The sequence below is a fragment of the Podarcis melisellensis genome (genome assembly GCF_964234715.1).
Source record: "Podarcis melisellensis genome assembly, chromosome: 5".
NCBI classification, from domain to species: domain Eukaryota; kingdom Metazoa; phylum Chordata; class Lepidosauria; order Squamata; family Lacertidae; genus Podarcis; species Podarcis melisellensis.
Genome location: NC_138537.1, coordinates 100,781,561 through 100,805,836, shown reverse-complemented (window position 1 = coordinate 100,805,836; position 24,276 = coordinate 100,781,561). Strand labels below are relative to the sequence as shown.

General features: G+C 40.8%; 1 protein-coding gene across 21 annotated transcripts in view; it reads right to left on the bottom strand.

Annotated features, from left to right (window-relative positions):
• CCDC91 (coiled-coil domain containing 91) overlaps nt 1-24,276 on the bottom strand; it is a 183,242-nt gene that overhangs the window by 91,703 nt on the left and 67,263 nt on the right. For all 21 annotated transcript variants that reach the window (XR_014168775.1, XR_014168776.1, XR_014168777.1 and 18 more), the window contains one exon: nt 20,511-20,588. Coding sequence is in view for 18 of the 21 variants with exons in the window: in XM_081913312.1 (XP_081769438.1) it covers nt 20,511-20,588 (78 nt within the window). In the remaining 3 variants the exon portion in view is untranslated. The remainder of the gene's footprint in view (nt 1-20,510; nt 20,589-24,276) is intronic.

Sequence of the window (24,276 nt, the reverse complement as noted above, 5' to 3'; positions counted from 1 at the left end):
GCTCCAATTGGGTTTTGTCCTGATCGGCCAGGTTCTTTATTAATATTTTTGTTTTCTTCCTGTTTAATCTAAATCCTGACAATCTGCCGAATTCTTCTAATAATTCTACCACCTTGCAGGCGCTGTCCACTGGATTCTCCAGGGATAGGACTAGGTCGTCGGCATAAGCCTTCAGCTTAAATTCTTTCTTCCCGATTCTTATCCCCTTCACATTAACTGCGTCTCTTATTCTATTTGCAATAACTTCCAAAACCATTATAAATAACAGGGGGGATAAAGGACAGCCCTGCCTTGTGCCTTTCATGATCTTAAAAGGTTTGGTCAGATTGTTGTTTATGATCAGCATAGCCTGTTGTTCTGAATATATTGCTTTAATGCCTTTCATATAGGGGCCTTCTATACCTGCCTTTTCCAAACTTAGTGATAAAAATTCCCAGGAAACATTATCGAAGGCCTTTTCGGCGTCTATAAAAATTAACGCTGCTGGAGTGTCTATCCTTGTGTCTAGGTATTCAATGATATTTAGAATATGGCGAACATTATCTTTCTGATGCCTATTAGGGAGGAATCCCGCTTGGTCCTTATGTATGTATTTCATTAATAGCTTCTTAAGTCTACTAGCCATAATATCAGCAAAGATCTTATAATCGCTATTGAGCAATGAAATTGGCCTATAATTTTTTATATCTGTTTTTTCAATTTCTGATTTTGGAACCAAAGTTATATATGCCTCCTTCCAGGAACCGGGGATTTTTCCTCCCTGGAGGATGTTATTAATAACATCTCTAAGCACCGGCGCGAGGAGTTCCCCTAGCGTTTTATAGTATTTTGAGGACAGACCATCTGGCCCAGGAGCCTTTCCATTTTTCATCCTATTAATGGCCTCCTTAATCTCATTTACTGTAATTTCCTTATTTAATTGTGTTCTATCCTCCTCCGATATGTATTTTCCTCTATTCTGATCCAAATAACTTTTAATTTCTGCACTATCTTCCGCTCCTCTCTCATACAACTTTTCGAAAAACTGAACAAACCTTTTTTCTATTTCATCTGGATCATCTATGATGTTATCTTCCATTATTATTTTGTTTATCACATTTTGCTTCTTTCTTTTTCTTAACTGCCACGCGAGTAACTTCCCCATTTTATTTGCCGATTCAAAATACCTCTGCTTCATAAATTTGATTCTCCATTCTATTTCTTGATTTAATATAGCTGAGTATTGAGACTGCAACACTTTTGAGGCTCGAATAGCATCATCATCTGCCGGGTTTGTGGTCAGTTTCCTCTCACAATTTCTCAATTGTGTGAGGATATCCTCTTTCTTTTGTTCCCTTAATTTCCTCCTATAATTATTTTGTTGAATTAAGATACCCCTCATGACCGCCTTGCTGGCGTCCCATATAGTATCTATGGTGGGTTCCCTATTCAAATTTAAGTCAAAATAATCTTTCAAAGTACCTTTTAACTTTTCTTTCACCTCTTCAATATCCAATAAATTTTCGTTCAGCCTCCACCTATATTGTCCCTTAAACCCACTTTTTATTTCCATAACCAGGGCACAATGATCAGAAAGTGTCCTAGGTAAGATTTCACATCTCTTTGCCCTCAAAGTAAGATTTATTGTCACCCAGATCTGGTCAATTCTACCCCAACTTTGATGGGGTTCTGAATAATGAGTAAACTGTTTGGAAGTGGGGTTTTTATACCTCCAGGTATCAATTAAGTCTAAGTTTTCCTCTAGATCATTAAAAGATTTCGGCAGCTTTCCTCTGTTTAATTTCCCTCTCTTTTCACTCCTGTCCAGCTCCGGTACTGGGACACCATTCATATCCCCGAGCAGGATTAATTTATGCGTTTCTAGCTCTAGTAAGATACATTCAAGTTTCTCAAAAAACTCTGCTCTGTTTTTATTCGGGGCATAGACCGATGCGGAGAGGTGGCACGACCGCTTCCACGCTGCTGGGAGCCTGTCCCCTAAGGGTACCCCCCTTAGGGTTTTTTGGGTTCGCTGCGCCCTAGCGGCTCCCCAAGCCTCCGCAACGCCCAGAAAACCAGGAGCTGGTTCTCCGCGCTCCCTCCCAGGCCGCGACCGGAACCGGAAGTCCTTGAATGAAGATTTATTAGATGACAGTAATTTTTTATAAATCGCAAAAAAGGCACTGGGAGATTATTTTGAATTAAATCTTGATAATGGAACCAAGCTGCAAACATTATGGGATGCCAGTAAGGCAGCTATGAGGGGACTGCTTATCCAACAAAACTCAACCAAGAAGAAATTAAGGGAAAAGAAAAAAAGGAAATATTGGGTGAAATATTAGAGAAAGAAAAAGAATTAATAAAAAACCCGAATAAGGAGACAGTTAAGCAGGCAATTAAATTATTACAAACACAATATTTAATGATGATTAATGAGGAAATAACGTGGAAAATTAGAAGAATGAAACAAAAGTACTTTGGACATGCCAACAAGCCAGGGAAACTGCTGGCATGGCAAATGAGGAAAAGTGAGCAAAAAAATTATATAAATAAGATAAAATCCCATGGCAAAGTCACAGATAAACCAAAGAAAATAAGGGAAGCCTTCATTAAATATTTTACTGAATACTGAAAAGAAGATGTTGATGGAAGAATATATAAAACGTAGTAACCTTCCAAAAAGAAAAGAAAAACTGACATTATTTAATGCTGAAATAACAGTGCAGGAATTTTTAGAAGCAATAAATCAAGTAAAGACAGGTAAATCTCCAGGACTAGATAGAATCTCAGCAAAGTATTATAAAAAATTAAGTGAACAGCTTGTGGTTCCCTTAAAGGACATGATGAATGAGATTTTAAAAACGGAGGAAGTCCCAAAAAGATGGAAAGAGGAGTATATAACATTAATCCTAAAACAAGATTCAGAGATAATTTTAGTTAAAAATTATAGGCCCATTTCATTATTAAATAGTGATATAAACTGTTTGCATATATTTTAGCCAACAAAAGGATTTTTTTTTTTTTTGGAAGAATATACACATTAAGATCAAGCAGAATTTCTCCCAGGTAGACAAATGAAAGATAATATTAGGAATGTTTTAAACATAATAGAATACCTGGAAGTTCGAAATTAAAAACAAGCTGCATGTTTATAGATGTTTATAGATGTAGAAAAAGCATTTGATAATGTTTCTTGGGACTTTATGAAAAAGTCCTTGAAGAAATGGAATTTGGAGAAAAATTTAATAAGGGAATCCAAGCTATATACAGTGGTGCCCCGCAAGACGAACGCCTCGCAAGACGAAAAACCCGCTAGACGAAAGGGTTTTCCGTTTTGGAGGCGCTTCGCAAAACGAATTCCCCTATGGGGTTGCTTCGCAAGACGAAAAAAATCTTGCATCCCCCCGCGGGTTTTTTCCGCTTTTTTCGCCCTTTTCTTAAGCCGCTAAGCCGCTTATCAGCTGTTCCGCTGATAAGCCGCTTAACAGCTGATCGCTGGAAGCCGCTTGACAGCTGTAGCGCTAATCCACTAAGCTGTCAATGGGCTTGCTTCGCAAGACGAAAAAACCGCTATACGAAGAGCCTCACGGAACGGATTAATTTCGTCTTGCGAGGCACCACTGTATTCAGAACAGAATGCAAAACTAATTATTAATCAGGTGATAACAAAGCAATGTAAAATACAAAAAGCAACCAGACAAGGATGTCTATTATCACCACTCTTGTTCATTCTGGTCCTGGAGGTTTTAGCAAGAAATATTAGAGCTGACAAAGATGTGGCAGGAATAAGAATAAAGAAAAGTGAATATAAATTGAAAGCTTTTGCAGATGATTTGATTACTGTAGAAGATCCAAAGAATTCTCTCCCTAGGGTAATAGAAAAAATTCAAAGTTTAGACAGGTGGCAGGTTTTAAACTTAATAAAAATAAAACTAAATTGTTAGTCAAAAATCTTAAAGAAAGGAAGGAGCTATCAGAATCTATAGACATAGAAATCCATAAAAAGGTAAAATATTTGGGAATATGGTTGATGAAAAAGAATCACAATATCTACAAAGATAATTATGAAAAAATTGGAATGAGATAAAAAAGTATCTACAAATATGGAACAGGATGAATCTTTCCCTTTTAGGAAGAATTGCAGCAATTAAAATTAATGTACTACCAAAAATGTTCCTCTTTCAGACAATACCGATAATAAGTTATAATGTCTGTTTCAAAAAATGGCAAAAAGGTATTTCATAATTTATCTGGAGTGGGAAAAGACCAAGTATAAAGCATAAAATACTTACTAAAATTTAAAAGAAAGAGGAGACTTTTCCCTTCCAGATTTTAAAATTTATTATGAAGCAGCATGATTCAGGATTGGATCAAATTGGAAAAAGAAGAGCCAATAGAGTAGGAAGGACATACTTGTGGTATGAGAAATCAAAGGATAAAAGGATTCCACAATCATATAATAAGAAATCTTTAATAAAGGTATGGGAAAAATACAAATAATTATTGGAATCCCAAACCCTGTGGTGGTTATCACCCACTGAAGCATTATCAGTTAAAATGTAAACAATGAAAGGAACATGGCTAACAGATAGAGATTTACTAACAGAACAAGAAGGAAAGTTAAAATTGAAAGATTATGATGAGATAAAGGAACATCTTCAGAGCTCGTTGCACCACAGGCAATTAAATGAAATCTTCAAAGAAGACAAGAGATGATTCACTTACACAGTTTCTAAATTCCAAAAGGATATTATAGACAATCATTCCAAATCATTAAAGAAGGCGTACAATATACTGTTGGAATGGGAAACTAAAGATGAAGAAGTTAAATCAGTATTGATTAAGTGGGCCTAGGATTTAGGTCATAATATACAATTCGTGGGAGGACACAGAGCTTCCTGATTTACAGCAGAAATTAGTAGCTCTATCTCTGGGGAAATGTCTAGGAAAAAGAAGCGACCGGCCTTATCTCCACAAGTGAGCCCACAGCAGAAGAGAAAACAGAGTAAAATGGATGATTTTGTAAGAGCACAGAACTCAGAACCTACTACATCAAATAGAACTCATTCCTAATTGTCTTTGATGAAGACCCCCCCCCCGATGGTCCCAGCAATTCAGATAACACCGTCGATGCCGGGAAATCGGGAAAATGCTGCAACTCAACCCTGAGAACAACAACACCGTGCATAGCCTAAGAACGGTTGCATCACTACCGAACCAGTGGGAGAGCTGATAACAATTTCCCCTCCACAATGAAGCCAAGCCAGCTATGGAACGTGCAGCTTTAACATCATCTCATGGAACATAGCGGGTTGGGCCAACAAACTAGGGGATGAGCCATTTCATGAATATATAACGTGTTTTGACATAATGCTACAGGAAACTTGGGCAACAAACAACATAGTTCTTGACGGCCACCATGCCTATGAAATCAAGGCCTCTAAACCGCTTGGAAGGGGACGACCGAGGAGGGGCCTAGTAACTCTGGTTTCCACTCAATTGGCGTCACAGGTTACTGAGTGCTCAGTTTTCGAGCAGCTGGCACTGGGGATCACTTTGCCTCTGGAATTCAAGAGTATCATTCTTGTTTCAGCTTATAGCCCACCATATACAGTGCAAACACAGATAGAGAGCATGTGGCGTAAATTCCATAGTTTCCTTTATTCCCTACAAATTAAGTACCCCGGATCGCCATTTTACCTAATGGGAGATATGAATGCCAGAATAGGCTCAAATGATGATAGCCTGGAAATAAAATTCCTAATATTAAGAGATCTAAAGGAAAATAGCACCCTCTTTCTAAACCCACCCCCTCATAGACATTTGAAAGATTGTCAAATCAACTATGCTGGCTTCTGCCTGGCTTTTTTACAAATAAGTCTTGACCTTATCATTGCTAATGGGGCGCTCCCCAGGGACAGAGCAGGCGAGTACACATTCATAAATACAAATGGAGTCAGCACAATAGACTACTGTCTCACTAACGGGGAGGCCTTCGATTTCAACATAGATAATAGGACTGAAAGCGACCACCTACCTCTAATCATCTCCACTAGTGGCCAAAATTCAGTTCAGCGCTCTTACATAGAACATGAGGAAATAGATAAAGCAAATGATCTAGCATTGCGTAGAAAAAAATGGACACCTGAGATAGCAATTGCAGTTGAGAATAGATTGAATTCACAAACTGCAATTAAGTTAAGATCAATTATAATAAACAATTTATGAATAGATTCCTCCCTGACGGCTTACGAAGGATGTGGTCTCTGTCAACATAAACTCAGCCGGCAAGCCACGCACTGCTAAAGGGCGCTGTTGGTTTGACCAAGAGTGCCGCACAAAGAAGGAAGCCTTAAGGAACGCTTATTTGGCCTATAGAAACGCTGGACTAAATTACTTACCTCCATCTTATTTCAAAATTAAAAAAGAGTATAAAGCCCTTTTGGCCTCATAAAAAAAGGCAGTCCGAACAAAATTCCTGGTCCCTGCTATTGAATGCCTCACTAAACAATGAAACTAAACTCCTTTGGCAACTGGTCTCCGACTCAATGAAAAATAGTTCTTCAGCCCCCAGCTGTGCCATTCCAGCTCAGGTTGGGGAGAACCACTTCAGAAATATATTTATGGAAAATCCAAACCTCCCTTCCAGCTTCCAGGATGTTGACAGGGCAGAATTGTCACTCCTCCCTCATTGGAGGCCGGTTACTGTGGAGGAAGTCCATACATTAATTGGGAAGCTGAAGAGCGGAAAGGCTCCGGGGAAAGACTTTATCCCAGCGGAGCTGATTACATCAAACCAGCACTGGTGGGCTCCACTTCTGGCAGCACTTTTTACGGCAGTAAATAACTCGGGTAAAGTACCATATAGCTGGAAACATGCTATAGTAGTCCCAATCTTTAAGAGAGGCCACCCAAATGTACCCTCCAATTATAGGCCAATTAGCCTGCTTTCAATAATTGGGAAGCTGTATGCCGGATTCCTCAGTAGAAAACTGACAACTTTTCTAAATGAACATAATATACTATCTGAAGCCCAGGCAGCCTTTCATGAGAACCATTCAACATCAAACCACTGTCTAATGCTGTCCTTCCTAGCCGAGAAATATACCAGGCCTCTACAGGGTGAACTTTTCGTGGCCTTCATGGATCTGAAATCAGCATTGGACTCCATCCCCAGATCCCAGCTATGGTCCAAATTAAATCTGATTTTGCAGGACAAACGACTCCTCTTTCTTATAAAAGCTCTGTACAATGGAACCAAACTGCAGGTACGCTGCGGTTGACAGGGACAGTTATTGAACAGCATCGAGATGACTAGGGAGGTGAGACAAGGATGCATTTTGGCCCCCACATTATTTTGTCTATTCTTAAATGACCTAGAAGAGAGCTTAATTGACCCAGATGGACACCTCCCAAAAACAGGAATGAGAAGGACCCCCTTGTTGTTATATGCTGATGACGCGGCCATCATCTCATGTTCCAGACCAGGTTTGAATTATCTGCTAAGGAAATTTTCTGATTACTGTTCTGGAAATGGTTTATCCATTAATTATGAAAAATCTAAAATTTTAGTTTTCGAAAGAAGCTTCTCCCGGTGCTGGATGGCCATAACCTTGAACAGATCAAATACTTCAGTTATCTAGGGCTCACATTGCATCATACAGGATCTTGGAAGCACCACTGACAAACCTCCCTTCAGAAGGTGGAGATCACAAAGCTAGCCATACTCAGATTCTTTTTCACAAAGGGCGGCAAATATGTTCCAGCAGCCGTAAGGGTTTTCAACGCAAAACCCATTTCCCAACTCCTGTACACTGCCAATGTCTGGCATAATGGGGACCTGCCAAAGCTAGATGGCTTTCAGGCAAAATTTCTACGATCTCTGCTGCAGGTACCTAACTGCGTCCCCAACTCCGTCCTCCGTTAGAAGCTGGTGAATGCCCAATTTCAACTAAAGCGTGGTGGGCTGCCCTAAAACATTGGCTCAGGATTTCAGTGTTTGATCTAGGGAAGGGTTTCTACCAACACCTGACCAATGAGGAATTTGTCAGCAAATGGCAGAAAACCATGGCTAAAAAAGCCACCTCTATTGGTCTGTCACCACCCCCCAACTGTATTACCTGGGTTATGAAGGTGCCCTAAAGACGTTAAAGCAAAGATTATGGGATAATGCACACAGTGACTTGCGATCTCGATCACACGCAGTCTGTAGTCCGCTGGCAGTAGGAGTACAATATGGGCATGTCTTTAAGTTAACCTTACATTAAAAACCTGACAGTACCAAACTATTGAAGGCTTTTCACCAAAGCCAGACTAAACGTCTTTCCTTCTGCAGTGTTGGATGGTAGGTTGAGAGGAGTTCCCTACCAGGACAGACTTTGCTGGTGTGCTCAAGACATCAATTCCATAAAACATATTTTGTTGCTTTGTGCAAAATATGAACAAGCCAGGGCTGAACTGATACTACCCTTGCTGGTACCTTTCCTGGGAAAATCAGAGACTCACTATGTCAGGTTCCTATTGGAAGACCGGACAAAGGCTAGAACATTAGCAGTGGCAAAGTTTTTATTGGTGGTTGCAAGAACCAATGATCCCTATATTCTGAACAAAATGCTTGTTTAACCTGGAGGTAGGCTGTATGAATTGTGTATTTCTTTGTAACGATTTGTTGGGTCTCTGGACCGTAATAAAGATTGATGATGACAATTTGAGGATTGGATAAGGCTTTGGAAAGTGAATTTGAAATTTACAGATTACATATTGTTGAAAGAGAATTACATGAAAATGATGTATAGGTGGTACATCACACCAGTAAAACTGGCAAAAATGTATAAAACAGAACAAAAGAACTGCTGTAGGTGTAAAGAAGGGGCAGGTACATTTTACCACATGTGGTGGGATTGCAATATTATTTTTTAAAAATGGGAAATAATATACAATGAACTGAAAAAAAATGTTTAAAATATCATTTGTTAAAAAATCAGAAGCTTTTTTGTTAGGTATTTTAGAACAAGAGTTGCTGAAAGAAAAACGGACATTATTTATGTAGGCTACAACAGCAGCAAGAATCTTAATAGCACAAAATTGGAAGACCGGAGAAGTACCATCAAAAGAACAACGGCAAGAAAAATTGATGAACTAAGTTAGCAAAGTTAAGGGACAAACTGCGTGATTTTGAAAAAGAATGGGAACTCTTTACAATATATTTGCAGAAACAAAAAAAAATATGGACTCGCTGGCAGGGTTTAAATAAACATTTTCAATTTTATTTACAGAGAACAAGAGTGTAACAATGTGATAACATAGTATAATATATAAACAGCAGAATGTAGCATTTGATGTAATAAACCAGAAATGGAAGTTGAGGGACGTCAACAGGGAGGGGTGAAATTGAAAAATGAATGTTTAGTAATGATATTGGATATTTTTATGGGAAAATAAAATCAATAAAAATTATTTTTTAAAAAATAAAATACACAACAGTTTAGTAACAAATAGATGTCAATTGCAAACCAGTATTAGGCAAATGTTGCAGTTTTAAAGATTTCTTTACCACATACAATCAAAAGAAACATGCTAAAGGTTATCCTGCCCTAATGTAAGTTACCCTAATTTGCATAGGGAAATCTCTGTTCAAACTTTTCCAGAAAACCCACATCATTTATTGTTGTTGTTTAGTCATTTAGTTGTGTCCGCCTCTACGTGACCCCATGGACCAGAGCAGGCCAGGCTCTCCTGTCTTCCATTGCTCCCGCAGTTTGGTCAAACTCATGTTGGTAGCTTCAAGAACACTGTCCAACCATCTCGTCCTCTGCATCATTTATTAGTTATTGATAATAATGATGATGCCACCACAGTATTTTCAATCCCCTCTTTCCCCAGAGCTTCTCTACTATATTTTAATGGTTTCCCTCCTTCTTAAGCTGTTCTTATAGAGTTTTATTCAATGAAATCAGTGGGTCCAATGAAATCAGTGGGTCTGATCTGAATGTTACAGTTGGATACAATCCATAATCACTTATGAAGAATATACACAACTAAAATTATTTTTGAAGCCAACTACCATATTTTTAGTAGTTGCTTGTGTGAGAATGCAGGTGGTGCAGGTGTGAAAGGGGCAGCAGGGTTGCATGTTCAGCTCTCTCCACGTCCCCAAGTCACGCATCTCCTCCTGACACTGTATTGATGGGCCATAACTTCTGAAGGAGGAAGTCTGTTCAAGGTACGGAAGTTTCACATGGGAAGCCTGATTACCCAGGGTTTGTAGCTGCTGCTCTATTAAAATAAAATTTGAGCATTCAAAAGTGTTGTTTTCTCATCTCTAGTGATTGTCCTGGTTCAAAATTTTTGGAATTTACGGTATACCATATCACGGCTATTTTAAAATTTCCATTCTCTAGAAACATTTCTGTGAAAGGCATTGGGTTCTCTTGTGGTTCAGGAAATACAGCGCTGTAAAAGGAAATCAGAGGAGCACAAATTTGGCAAGGGAAAGGAAAGAATTCCTCAATGTCAAAAAAATGACCATAGGACTTCAAGACATGTCCTTTTAATATATATATGTAATATTTTAAGCCACAAAACAACTGCCCATCAAGCAAGATTTCTGTAGATCTAAGTGGTGCCCATTTCGTTTAGTAGTAATGCCAAATCCTGTATTTCTGTTCGTAACAGGGGTCTGACAGCTGGCGTCCCTTTTTAATGAACATGGCTCCCTTTCAAGTGTGTTAGGTTACACCCTTCTGACGTGTAATCCTAATTTCATGGCAACTTCAATTCTGCATCCAAAAATAGAGCAGATAATCATGGACCAATCTCTTAACTCATTCCCACTGATTCCACATACAATAAGACAATTCTCTAGAGCAGACACTCTTAATATTTGACTACTCAGTATTAAATAAATTATTTGAGAATGTTTGTGAACATTATTGCAATTCAGAATAGTAATCCAGAGTAATGGTTTGAATTATATCCTGTTTTGTCATTCAATGCTTCCTTCTTCCAGTTCACTTAATCTCCATTTTATCATAATAAGCAGGACAAGAAGGGGACTGAGAAAAATGAAGATTTAATGTTCAAACTGATGGTGGTTGACTAAACTTGGCCCTAGAAAAGGCTCTTAAATTTCCAACTTGGCACAGCCTTCAATAGCTTTGCTGGCTAATCAAAGATACAATTTTGCCAAGTTTTAAATCTTGCACTTTAATCTATAGCTACATGCTGGCTTATAGATCAGGAAAAGAAACTGATAGTTTGATTTGTTGCTCAAGTTAAATAAAAAAGGTCTCCCTCTGATCAATGTGCCAATATTATGAGTGAAGGAGAAAATGCAGTTATGTTTAATAAAAAATATTAAGTAAAAGACCAACAACTATCAGAGATGGATTTTATTTCTTTCCTCATGGTCTGCCTTTGTCAAAGCTGTATACATGAACTCAACAGTCCTACAAATATTACATGTGGAGGCACAGGTTAGGAGCCATTACAGACTGCACTGTGTCCAGTGTTTCCAGCAATACTATAATGATAAATCCAGAGCACATCTGGACAAAGTATCTGTTCTTTCAGAGGAATGTGACCCTGCCCAGAAAAGGCCACATGCCCAAATCCCAGGCCCACAAACCCCATCCGCACCCACATCCCACCTACAAAGTCTCTAGGAATTCAGCTTCAGCCAATTTGCCCTCATCCAGCCTACTACTACATCAAAGAACTGCAACCATGTTTTCCAATAAGATGTTGATGTTCATGGCAGCCGCTGATCGTACAAAGGGTGCCATAACCCCTGTGAGTGGTGGTTGACTCTAAGATTTATATGCTAAAGTAACTAGCTCTGCCACCGATCTGCTGGTAGTGAACTCTGGGGTCCAATCTTGGCGACACACATGGATTATTTGAGGATTTAAACTCATAAGACCTCCACAGGTAATCCAAGCTCACATCACAGATTCATACTTTCAGATGCAATGCAATACAAAGATGGAATTGACTTTATTTATTTTATGAACATTTATCTATGCCACCTTTCATGTGCAATAGCAAAGTAGTGTACAAAAAAGTCAAGTAAAACAAAACTGCAGTTCTGAACTAAACAACAGCTCCTGGAACATTTACCATTAGGTTTAAAATAAACCACCTGGTGTTAGTGGCCAGCTAGGGCTCAGAAAGTAAATGAGAGTTCAGCCAATGTCAAAATGGCATCAGTGTAGGCGATAGCCACAATTCTTAAGTGTGAATTATGGGTCGATGCACAGATGGGTTGATGTGGATAATACCAAGTTCTTAAGAGTCCAAGTATCCCCCCCCCTTTCCTGGCAGACATGAGAATTACAAGAAACACCAAATTCAGGTGAGCTTCCTAAAGATTTGAAGGATTCAAGAAACATAAGCTCTCAGCCATGACAACAAACAAAAAATGAGGAATTTAAACGTGACAGTATTGTGAAATTTCACAAGCTCCTTTTTTACTACTACTACTACTAATAATAATAATAATTTTTAAAAGGAATGTACTAATATAAAGTCAGAAAAATGCTTTTTAAAAGGGTTTGTGTTACTGTGCCCCCACTCCCCCACTGAAAGCAGTATTTCAAGAGCAATCTTAAACTTGGGGGAGGGGGTGTTCATATGAATCAGTAAGATGTGAGGAATGGAATATACATTTCATATAGGATATGATCCATCCAGTGCCAAGTACTTTTTGATTCCAATAGGAGAGTTAATCTTAAATCCTTTCCACTGAATTTTATTGAACATGAAGTGCTTATCCACAAACCACAATGCTTTTAAGAAGCTAAAAAAATAAATAAAAAGAATTTAATATGTCTAAAAATAATTAATATGCCTAATTCTTTTATTTTGTTTAAATATTCTACAACTAAATGATTCCAAGCAGTCTGTTGTTTTGTTTTTACTTTTTTTTAAAGGCTACAAAAACTATACCAAAACATATGAGCTGAGCAGTCAGGTATGGAATACATTAATGTTTATACCAGTCTAGAATGCACCATAGATTAATATGCACTGCCTTTCATACTTAAAATGCAGAGCAAATAAAAATTCTTAGCAAACCATAATGTTCAAGCAAACCATTAATTGGTCAAACTGCAAAGTACTGGTCAAAGTCATATCATACATGTCAGAATTTACATTTATTGATAGGGATTTTTCCATGCATTTTAAGAGGCCCACAGGCAAATGTCAAAAAAATCTGATACTGCCTGTTAAGCTTGAAGCCTCCACTGAACATTTTTGTTAATCTAATTTTCATCATCTCCTAGTGAAGAAAATTCACCATACCACTGATAAATTTAAATGTCAACAGCTAGAAACATTTCTAATACGTCTTGCAGGACTTCCTAAAACGTTAAGAATTATTGGTCAATGGCAACATTCAAAAAATTTCTGACACATTTCTCTGGCACATAGGAAATCATCTGCCTTACACTGAATTAGACTGGTCCACCTACTCCAGTGATTATCACTCTGATCAAGGAAAGCCCTTGTCAGTCAATGTGGGGCAGGGTCTGTGTCTTTCTCTGTCCAATGGCTTCAAGTTACAAGTAAGGAAATTCTAACTAAACATCAAGAAGATCTTTATGTGAGTAAGAGCTGTCTGACATTGAACGGGCTTCCCTGCAAAGAGGTAGAATAGCCTTCCTTGGAAGTTTTAAAGTAGAGATTGGGTGGTCATCTGTCTTGGATGCTTTAGTTGAGATTCTTGCATTGCAGGGGGTTGGACTAGATCCGTGTTTCCCAACCGTGTTTCCCAACCGGAGGCCATATCTCACCTTGGGGGGGGGCAGGATATTTCAAGGGGACCACACATGAAAATCACATAAATGGGGGGCCACAGCACGAGGCTAGGGGGTCACAGACCGAAGTGAAAAGTGAAGGGAAAAATCATTTTTTATTTTTTTTAAAAATCCTGATTGGATGGCTATCTGCTTGGCCGATCACAAGCGGGTAAGGGGGTGGTCCACCAGGACCTAGCGCTCCTTCTTGCCATGTGTGTTTTCTTAGAGCAATTCTGGTTTGTTTCTGGTGGGAGAGGGCAATGGCTGAGGCCCCTGTTTGGACCAGTAGAGCCCGCAATCCAGAACCCCCAGGTCAGGTAAGTGCGGTCGTGGGGTGGCAATGGGAGAGCTGCTTGTTGCTGCCACCAGTGCTGGGCCCAGTGGCAGCCTGGGCCTGACTCTTCACGGTGCAGAGTGCAATCCACCCCAGCACCTAGCCGAGTGGGGCCTTTGGGTGTTGTCAGGGGGCGCAGGGCCCGTCAGCAGCATCAGCTTGGCTCTGCAATCCGCCCCAGTGCCTAGCCAAGCGGGGATCGTCTGGTGCTGCTGACCTGCTCTAGTAAATAACTAAGTGTCTTCTAAGAAGACAGCTGCAGTGAGTTCAGCGGGCCTTACTCCCAGGTGTGTGGGGGGGGGGGCTATAGTGTTTTATCTAGACAGCCAAGGCTGCTCCAGATTACAAGATCTTTTTGCACCAGGTTAGGGAGGACCACTTCCTTTTTAAACTTCTCCCATATATACAGAACTCCCTGTGTGCCTTTTGGACTGTACCTGTGGGTTTCCCCCTCTGTGTCAAATAACTGGAGTCAAATAAGTGTTGTTTGCTCTTTATAATACATGGAAGATGGATCTCCCTTGGGAGTTTCTGGACTCTCCATCCTTGGAGGATTCTAAGCAGAGGTTGGATGGCCATCTGTTATGGATGGTTTAGCTGCGTTTCCTACGTTGGAGGGGGCTGCACTCAAAATATGACGCTTGAAGTCCCTCCCAGCTCCATGATACTATGTTTTTCTGCTTCAACAATATTTCATTATGTTCCTATCATTTTAACTAATGGAATTTTGTAAAAATTATAAACATAATATGTTCTATTTACAAACAAAACATTTAAACAGCTACCTTTCTACAGTGGGGCAAAAATCTGTAGCCAGATTTTTTTTAAGGGGACTGACTTTTGTTGGGGGGGGGGCAGAACCTCACATTTGTATTAATTTATACTTTTTATAAGTTTTGCGAGGGTAGCAAAATTACACCCATGGGAAGGGCACAGGTAGGAAACAAGGTTGGAAGGGGCCACAGTTGGAAAAAGATTGGGAAACATTGGACTAGATGACCCTTGCAGGGCCCCTTCCAACTCTACTATTCTATTATTCTAAGTAGATCATGAGCCAAGCAAAAGATTTCCAAGAGTTATATTTACTTTTCTTTACTGTTGTTAATTATCAAGAATAAAAGTTAAACAAACAGCAGCATAAAAGACAGAAATTAAATCATGTTAGGTTAACATGCAAGAGAAAAGTTGGCCGTCACAGCACACGGTTCACTTAATTTGCTCTCTCATGTTTTAAGTGTTCTGCGTTTTCCTCAAGCTGTCTTATGCTGTCTGTTTGTTGAAATAAACATGGGAATGGAAGGCAGCAGCAGTTTATGATCTGTGCAGTTTATGATTTATAACAACCTGATTCTCAATGGGGTATCAAATAGATACACACTCAAACTGAGGCTACACCTGAGTGAATGAGGAATAGTGGGCTCCCAGGAGTGGAAGCCATTAGGAATATATATGGGTATGTGTTTATCACATTGCTTGCTTGGTGCAAATGTTGAAGGTAAAAAAATTGTATGTGTGTGAAGGCGTGCTGGTGCATGCTGACACCACTAAAATGCAGTGATGTGGTCAAGGGTGGAAAACAGGGCTTTGGGTTGTATGTTAAAATCTTGGACCTCTCAAGTAAATATCTCAGAAATGCGACCCATTCCACAGGCATGGCCCACCTAGACAGTCAGACTTCAATGTGTGGGTGAGTCAGTGGTCTCTGGAGCAAGGGTGTAGCATGGGGGTATGGGTGTGTGTGCATGTGTGTCAGGGGTGTCATTGCCCCAGGCGCACCATTTTTGAGTGGGTGCGAACCAAACTCCCCCACACAGGCGACCCCAGCACACCACAACATGGTGCTCCTCTCCGCCAGCCAAGGGCCGTGTTGGCCGGCCATGGTCCACCCTGTGCAGGCAAGCAGGTCCCACTTTGCTCCAGTAGGGGTTGGGTTACTCTGGGGGTGGTGAGTGTTGGCATCTCTCCACCAGGCACTGTCCACTGTTTAAATATAAAACAATCCCTGGATATAAACATTATAGAAAGACCAGGGAGGGGCATATTGGCAGTGGTGTAGCTCTGTGTGCAAAAGGGAGGACTGAGTCCAATGAATGAGTAAACATAAGAAGACTCCTCCAACAAATCACTATGGCTACAATAGCAGACCCAACAGGAGAAATGTTATCACCACCCTGAACAAAATGTTGAGGGTGATGAAACAGGGAAAGAAATCAGGGTGATATCCGAAGGAGAATGTGCTGTACTATTTCAGTTACATTTGCACAGATGGAGGCAAATCTGTGTTTGGGTCAAAACAAAGATGTATTACTAAATAACTGGTCCTTTAGTGATTGGTTGGTCATGGAACCAATCAGATGCAAAGTGACCCTGGACTTAATCCAAAATGACTCTTAGAACTAACCGTGAAATCTGCCATTGAACCAACTGGGAACAGCTACCACAGTGTTATCAATTAAACATACTTATATTGCCAAAATGTTAAACACAATCACATTTGACTTCAAAAGAGGAAACTTCCAAAAAATGAGGGGATGAGTTAAATTGAAGTTGAAAGGGGAAGTTGTGGATCAATTCTCTCCAAAATAGCTGGAGATTATTTAAAACCACAATAATAGAAGCCCAGCTACAGATACCACAGATTAGAAAAGGCACCATCAAGTCCAAGAGGCTGCTAGTGTGGTTAACAAGCAGAATCAAAGTCGCTATGAAAAACAAGATGAGTTCCTTCAGAGAAATGAAGTCTTTCCCAAATTAGAAGAACAAAAAGGGAAAGAAAACATGAGAAAATAACTGTATGTTGACAATAAGGAAAGCAAAGCAAAACAGAATAAAACACACAATAAGACCAGCAACAAACATTCTTTAAGTATATTGGAAGCAGAAATCTGACCACAGAGACATTTAATAGCTTTAGATGATAACATAAAGGAGTGGAAGAGATGCTAAAGGGATAGAGTGATGCAGAAAAGTTGAATGAAGTCTCTGTACATGTTATTACTACATGTAGGACAGATAAACACATTTTCAAGGACAACTCAAGAAAGTGGCAAGTAGTAGTGGCAAGGAATGAAATTCTCATACTTAAAGAAACTAAAAATTAACAGATCATCAGGTACAGGTACATTGTCAGGAATTCTATCCCTCCCCCGATGGCAGCAAGAAGCAGAGAAAAACAAGGCAGAGTTCTTTTTATTGAGTTTATTCATTCATAATAATGAGAGACAAAAGAATGCCGTATGCCCAAACAACGGTGTTGCTCCAACTGAGCTCCTCCCCCCTCCTCCCTAGCAACAGCATTTCCAGGGAATCAGCTGAAAGGCCATCAACATGGGGTTCCTCTGGGGTTGCGGCGCTCATCTCACTTTATTGGCCGAGGGAGCCGGCGTACAGCTGCTGGGTCATGTGGCCAGTATGACTAAGCCGCTTCTGGCCAACCAGAGAAGCGCACAGAAACACCATTTACCTTTCCGCCAGAGCGGTACCTATTTATCTACTTGCACTTTGACATGCTTTCGAACTGCTAGGTTGGCAGGAGCAGGGACCGAGCAACGGGAGCTCACCCCATTGTGGGGATTCGAACCGCCAACCTTCTGATCGGCAAGCCCTAGGCTCTGTGGCTTAACCCACAGCGCCACCCGCGTCCCTCCTCGTGCAGTTTGTTGTTGTTGTTGTTTAGTCATTTAGTCGTGTCCGACTCTTCGTGACCCCATGGACCAGAGCACACCAGGCACTTCTGTCTTCCACTGCCTCCCGCAGTTTGGTCAGACTTATGTTTGTAGCTTCGAGAACACTGTCCAACCATCTCGTCCTCTGTCATCCCCTTCTCCTTGTGCCCTCCATCTTTCCCAACATCAGGGTCAGTTTAGAGGCCTTAATTTCATAGGCAAAATAGCCATCAAGGACTATGTTGTCAGTTGACCATGTTTCCTGCAACATTATCACATCAAAACACGTTATGTATTCACAAAATATCTCATCCCCTAGTTTGTTGGCCCAACCCATTATGTTCCATGGGAGAATATTGAGGCTGCTAGTTCCGTCATCGGCTTGGCTTCATTGTGGAGTACAGATTGTGATCAGCTTTCCCTCTGTCTCCATAATAACGCAACCATGCTTAGGATGTATACGGTGTTGTTCTTCCTGGGGCTGAGTTACAGAATTGTCCAAATTAGCAGTGGTCAGTGATGTTATCCAGTTTGCTGTGGCATTTGGGGGGGGGGGTCAGAGTCAAAGGCAATTAGATCTAGCTCTGGCAGTCTAAATGTTGCACTTCCCTTAGGAGGAGCATCACCTGGCGATGGCTGATCTGTTTCCAGTGGAGATGGTGAATGGTGAGTTTCGGGGTCTGCCGCAGGTCTAATAGAGGAGCCTATCTTTGACACAGATAGGTTGGGCAGGGTTTCTTTATGTAATTGGTCGTTGAACTCAAGATTTCCTATCCAGGGGGATGTTTTGGCCAAATGCACCACCCAAAGCCCTCCTTATTGGCCCTGGAGATTGTACCTTGAATCTATGACGAGTGCCCGCCAACAGGAAGTGCACTGATTGACTGGAATCAGTCCGGCTGTACAACAGTAAAAGTTTTTGTTCTTTAAAACACGCCTCACCAATATTATAGTCCTGTAGGTGGACCCTATATTTCAGGAGTAATTTAGGGGTAGCTGAGTCGGAGAATGTCAACATGAGTCTAGTGTGCTAGGAGTCCATCAAAAGCAAGTTTATGGCGATTAGCTTATTGCACTGGATGTTTAATAAAAGCTTGAGATTTCGCTTTAAACTAGTGATTGATTTCCAGTAAGGCAGCAGCCCATTAAAAGGATATATGTCAAGAACTACTTCCATGCTTTGCAGGATCAGTTCGCTGTTTTCGCGTTCGTTGTTTTTGCTTTTGGTAGTCTCTTGGATGCCGGCAACAGGACAATTACACCCCTGTACACAGGGGTCTTGGTGGAGGGGGGGCAACACTGTGGCCAGCCTCGAGTATCAGGAGGGATGTTTCTAGCCACCAGCAGCACCAACTCAGCCAGGAGAGACATTACCTTTTCTAATTTGGTGTTATTTCCTCCACTGTTCTTGCTATTAACAAACAGTGGTCCGCAAGTATTTCTGCATAAAGTGGCGCACCCTCGGATAATAGTTCATGGGTGCTCAGCAATGAGTTCTCCCTTGGGTGGTCTCCTCCCATTAGAGGGTCCCCACCTACCTGGGAGTGAGCTCTGTTTGATGCAGAAGGTTCTAAATTCTGAGCTCTTATGAAATCATCCAGCTTGCTCTCCTTGCTCTTGGGCTGTGGGCTCACTACTTGTGGAGATGAGGCCAATCTCTTCTTTTTCCTGGACATTTTGGAAAGTAAGTCTTACTCCTGGAGAAGCAGCCACTGCTAATTGCTGCTGTGGGTCAGAGAACTCTGCGTCCTTCTAAGATTTGAACGTTTAACAGCAACTCCGACTGATAAGTAGTCGGAAGATGAAAGTAATTAAAACTTTCTCTAAAACTGATGCGGAGCTCAAAGTGGTGCTTCCTCTCACGGCACCATCTTGCCTCCACCATTCTGCAAATAAAACGCAATATAATAGCCAGAAAAACAACATATTAAAAACACTGGGATGAACGCAGATGCTGGGATGAATGCAAGTTAGTTGATTCAATGTGACCCATGTTTAATGAGTGAAGTACCCATGGCTTGCATTGTCCAGATTGCAGTAGGAATTTACATAGCCTGCATCAAACCAATTTAACAATGTAATCTCAAACTGTGGTAGCATCACTGTAAACGCCCTGTTTGTTGTGTTATTCAGGTCCAAGAAGAAGGCATCTTAGTGAATCTGTGGCTTGGTCAGGTCTTTGAATTGAATTGAAGGTCTTTGGGATAACATGGGTGGGGGCAACACTTTAAAGTGTGACAGAAATATAAATGGAGTTATGTGTTCTGACCATCAGTTACTGCCTTCCTGGACTGATGATGGAAATAAGAAGCAGAGAAATATATATTCCACTACTGATGACACCTTAGTCCAAACCTGCAGATAACTTCTCCCAATGAAGTATAGCTTCCAGAGAGCGATAATTTCCAGGAAGCAGATAAGGAAGCCACACTCAATGGTACTGAATGGAAAAGTTCACAGGAATCAACAGAATGGCACTCCTTTCCCTCTCCCCACCACCAGGATGTCCAAGGCAGTTTCCATTTCAAAACTAGGTCAGAAATCAGACAGTAACAGATCCAAATAATTGGCTTCATCCAAAAATCCCTGAAGCAGGCATGACAATAGGCTTGACAACAGGCTCAAGACATCCTGTGAACATTTCTGCTTCCTACACCAAATCCACAGGAAAGTCACATAGCAATCAGAGATGATTGGGTCAACTCACTGTAGCATTTTTATAAAGATATTTACCTTAAATTCTTCCACAATAATAGCCAAGGCCTCATGGCCAGCTCTTCTCAAGTCTTCCAACTCAAGTTTATGCTTCTCCTGTAAGAAATATATAATCATACAGTCATGACAACATCGAGTCAACCCTTTATCCAGTCCACGACACAAACTAAAGTGCCATAGACTTTTCTGTTTGTGACATCGGAAACATATAACATTTATGTGTTTCTAGTTTCACTCTTTTACTATTAAGGCAGAAATACAAAAGTCAATTTAGACTTTAGGTGAAACTGCCGTTTCCATATGGTGCAGAGAGCAGGCCATTTAACAGCAAAAAACAACTAAGCCTGAGGGTAAGGTACTTTTAAATAAATATCAGCCATAGGAAAGGGTATTTCCAAGATTGCCATGTGTGAACTTCAGTGCTTAAAGAAGCCCCAAGAAACAGAAAGAAAAGAACTATGCCTTTGGTCAAGCTAACTGTATATACCATCCATGTTGACCCTATGATCTCTGCATCACCCGATCCACTATGTAGTGTATGCAGGGATCATTTGAACCATGAGGGCCAGGGTTTTTATTACATATGCACCCTTCTCCAATGGTTTGTGTAGGCATCCTTATTTCTTCTTAGTCTGGAAGTGAACACAACTTGTTTTAATATAGACCTTAATACCTACACTAAAATGAAAATAAGCAGGTTGTTTACCAGTAACTGGTGTTCAAGAGGCTACCTGCAACCATACAACTGAGTTCTACACCTCCACAAAGCATCTCTAGAATCTTCTAAAATTTAAATTAACGATTGCTGGAGTAAGCTGCCATCATCCCTGATTGCAGGATAAAATAATAAATAAATCTGGTCTGAAATTTCTTGACCTTTTCAGTCTTCCATCAACTTTTATCATCTTTACAGCAATAAATATGAATTTAGAAGCCTATAACTACTTTTCTTATCAAGGAACCAGTATCACTGATTATTTTATTTTATCCTGTATTTTATTATGTGAACCACCCTAAGATCTCATGATGAAGGGCGTGTAAAAATCTAATAAATAATAATAAATAATCATACTTTTGTTTCCTCCTCCTTTATTTGATTTTCATAGCTTTGAGGTTGGCAACATGGTTAAAACTAATAATTATCCATTGGTTCTGCTATTATAATACTATAGACATTCATCCCTTAATCACTCCGCTCACTTTTGTGAAAGATGAATTCCATTGACAAAACACCTACTCTTTTATATTTGGGTTACTCAATAGCTGTACTCTTTGGACACGTTGTCAGGAAGCCTTGGAAATGAACTATGACATTTTGCAAGCCTAACAAAATATATTTCAGCACCTCTGACCTATGATAGTCCATAATTAGTATTTTAACTGAAACAGAGGTTTATTGCAGGGGTAACTTGACCAAGATGTGCCAAAAAGAATTACTGAAACCATCTCAACAGTTCTGCAAAAACAGACCTACTAACTCCTTCCCACAGTCATTCACTTGTGAAGAACGAAAAGAGGGAGTATGCTGGGCAAAAATTGACTCAACTGGGACAAGCTGCAGCCAAAAGGAAATAATCTAACTTTTGGATCCTGTTTCTAGGTATATTGTTTCATATAGTTAGACCCCTAATGAATGCAGAGATATCTGCCAGTAACTGGCTCGTGCATTATAGCAAGATCTTTGGGGATCTATCTTTAGATCACATGCCAAAATTATCCTTGGAAGCCACATGATTGCCTTTTTGGTCCCCCGTTACTATTTGAGGATTATTACATCCTTCAGATGGCAAAGCACCTGGAGAGGGTATGCCTCCCACAAAAATAGTTCCACACTCTCCACCGAGCTCAAAATGGTTTACGTGGGAGTTATATCCAACTGAATTTTACCTGAAATTATAGAATCATAGAATCTTTGAGATGGAAGGGACCCAGTGGTCATTTAGTCCAACCCCCCTGCAATGCAGGAATCTCAGTTAAAGCATCCATGGCAGATGGCCATCCAACCTGTTTAAAAACTCCCCTCTTGTGGGAGTCTGTTCCACTGCTGAACAGCTCTTACTGTCAGAATGTTTAGTCAGAATCTCTTTTCTTGCAACTTGAAGCCATTGGTTTGAGTCCTATCCTCCAGAGCATGCTCCTTCCTCCATGTGACAGCCCTCAAGGTATTTGAAGATGGCTATCATATCACCTCTCACTCTCCTCTTTTCCAGGCTAAACATACCCAGCTCCTTCGGGTGCTACTCATAAGGCTTAGTTTCCAGACCCTTGATCATCTTGGTTGCCCTCCTCTGCACACGTTCCAGCTTGTCAACATCCATTTTAAATTGTGGTGTCCAGAATTGGACACAGAGTTCCAAGTGTGGTCTGACCAAGACAGAATAGAGTGGTACTATTACTTTCCTTGATCTAGAAACTATACTTCTGTTTACGGAGCCTAGAATAGCATTAGCCTCTTTTGCTGCTGCATCACACTGTTGACTCATGTTAAGCTTGTGGATCACCAAGACCCCTAGATCCTTTTCACATAAACTGCTAGTAAGCCAGGTGTTCCCCATCCTATATTTGTGCATCTGTTTTCTCCTAACTGCAGAACCTTACATTTGTTCCTAATGAAATTCATTTTGTTAGTTTGGGCCCGATTCTCCAAACTGTTAAGGTCATTTTGAATGCCTGTTTGAAGGAGGCAGTGGTAAAACCACTCATTAAGAAAGCTTTCCTGGATTCAGAAAACCTAACTACTGGCCAAAACAAAATAAAAAAAATCCTTCCAGTAGCACCTTAAAAACCAAGGAATTTTTTTATTTTGTTTTGACTATGGCAGACCAACACGGCTACCTATCTGTAACTGTAACTATTGGCCATTTGCTCATCTCCCTTTCCTGGGCAAGGTTCTGGAGCGAGTGGTCGCAGACCAGATCCAGGTGCTTTTGGAAGAAACTGATTTTGTGGATCCTTTTCAATCGGGGTTTAGGCCTGGTTTGGGAACAGAAACAGCTTTGGTCCCTCTGTCGAGAGACACACAAGGGAAACATGTCCCTGTTAATTGTTCTCGACTTCTCAGCGGCCTTTGATACCATCGACCATGGTATCCTTCTGGAGTGACTCTCCGTACTAGGGGTGGGTGGCACCGCTTTGTGGTGGTTCTATTACTTGGGGAATGCTATTCAGCCCTGTGGAAACCGCAGGGCTCAATCCTATCGCCCATGTTGTTTACATGAAACCGCTGGGTGGGGTTAGCCGGAGGTTCGGAGTACGTTGTTAGCAGTATGCTGATGACACCCAGCTCTATTTCTCCTTTACATCTGCAGGTGAGGTAGTGGAAGTGCTGGACCAGTGTCCTGCCTTGGTAATGGACTGGATGAGAGCCAACAGACTGAAGCTCAATCCAGATAAGACTGAGGCACCCTAGACCAGATGGCTGGGAGGTTGCCTGCTCTTGATGGGGTTACACTTCCCCTGAAGGAGCAGGTTCATAGCTTGGGGGTACTCCTGGATCCTTTGCTGTCGTTCGAGGCTCAGGTGGGCTCAATGGCCCAGAGCGCCTTCCATCAGCTTCAGCTGGTGGCCCAGTTACGCCCCTATCTGGACAGGGATAGCCTAGCTACTGTTGTCTATGCTCTGGTAACCTCTGGGTTAGATTACTGCAATGCGTTCTACGTAGGTCTGCCTCTGAAGACGGTTCAGAAACTTCAGCTAGTGCAGAATTCAGCGGCCAGGTTGCTCACCGGAGCAAGACGGTTTGAGCATATTACACCAATCCTGGTCTGATTGCACTGGCTCCCAA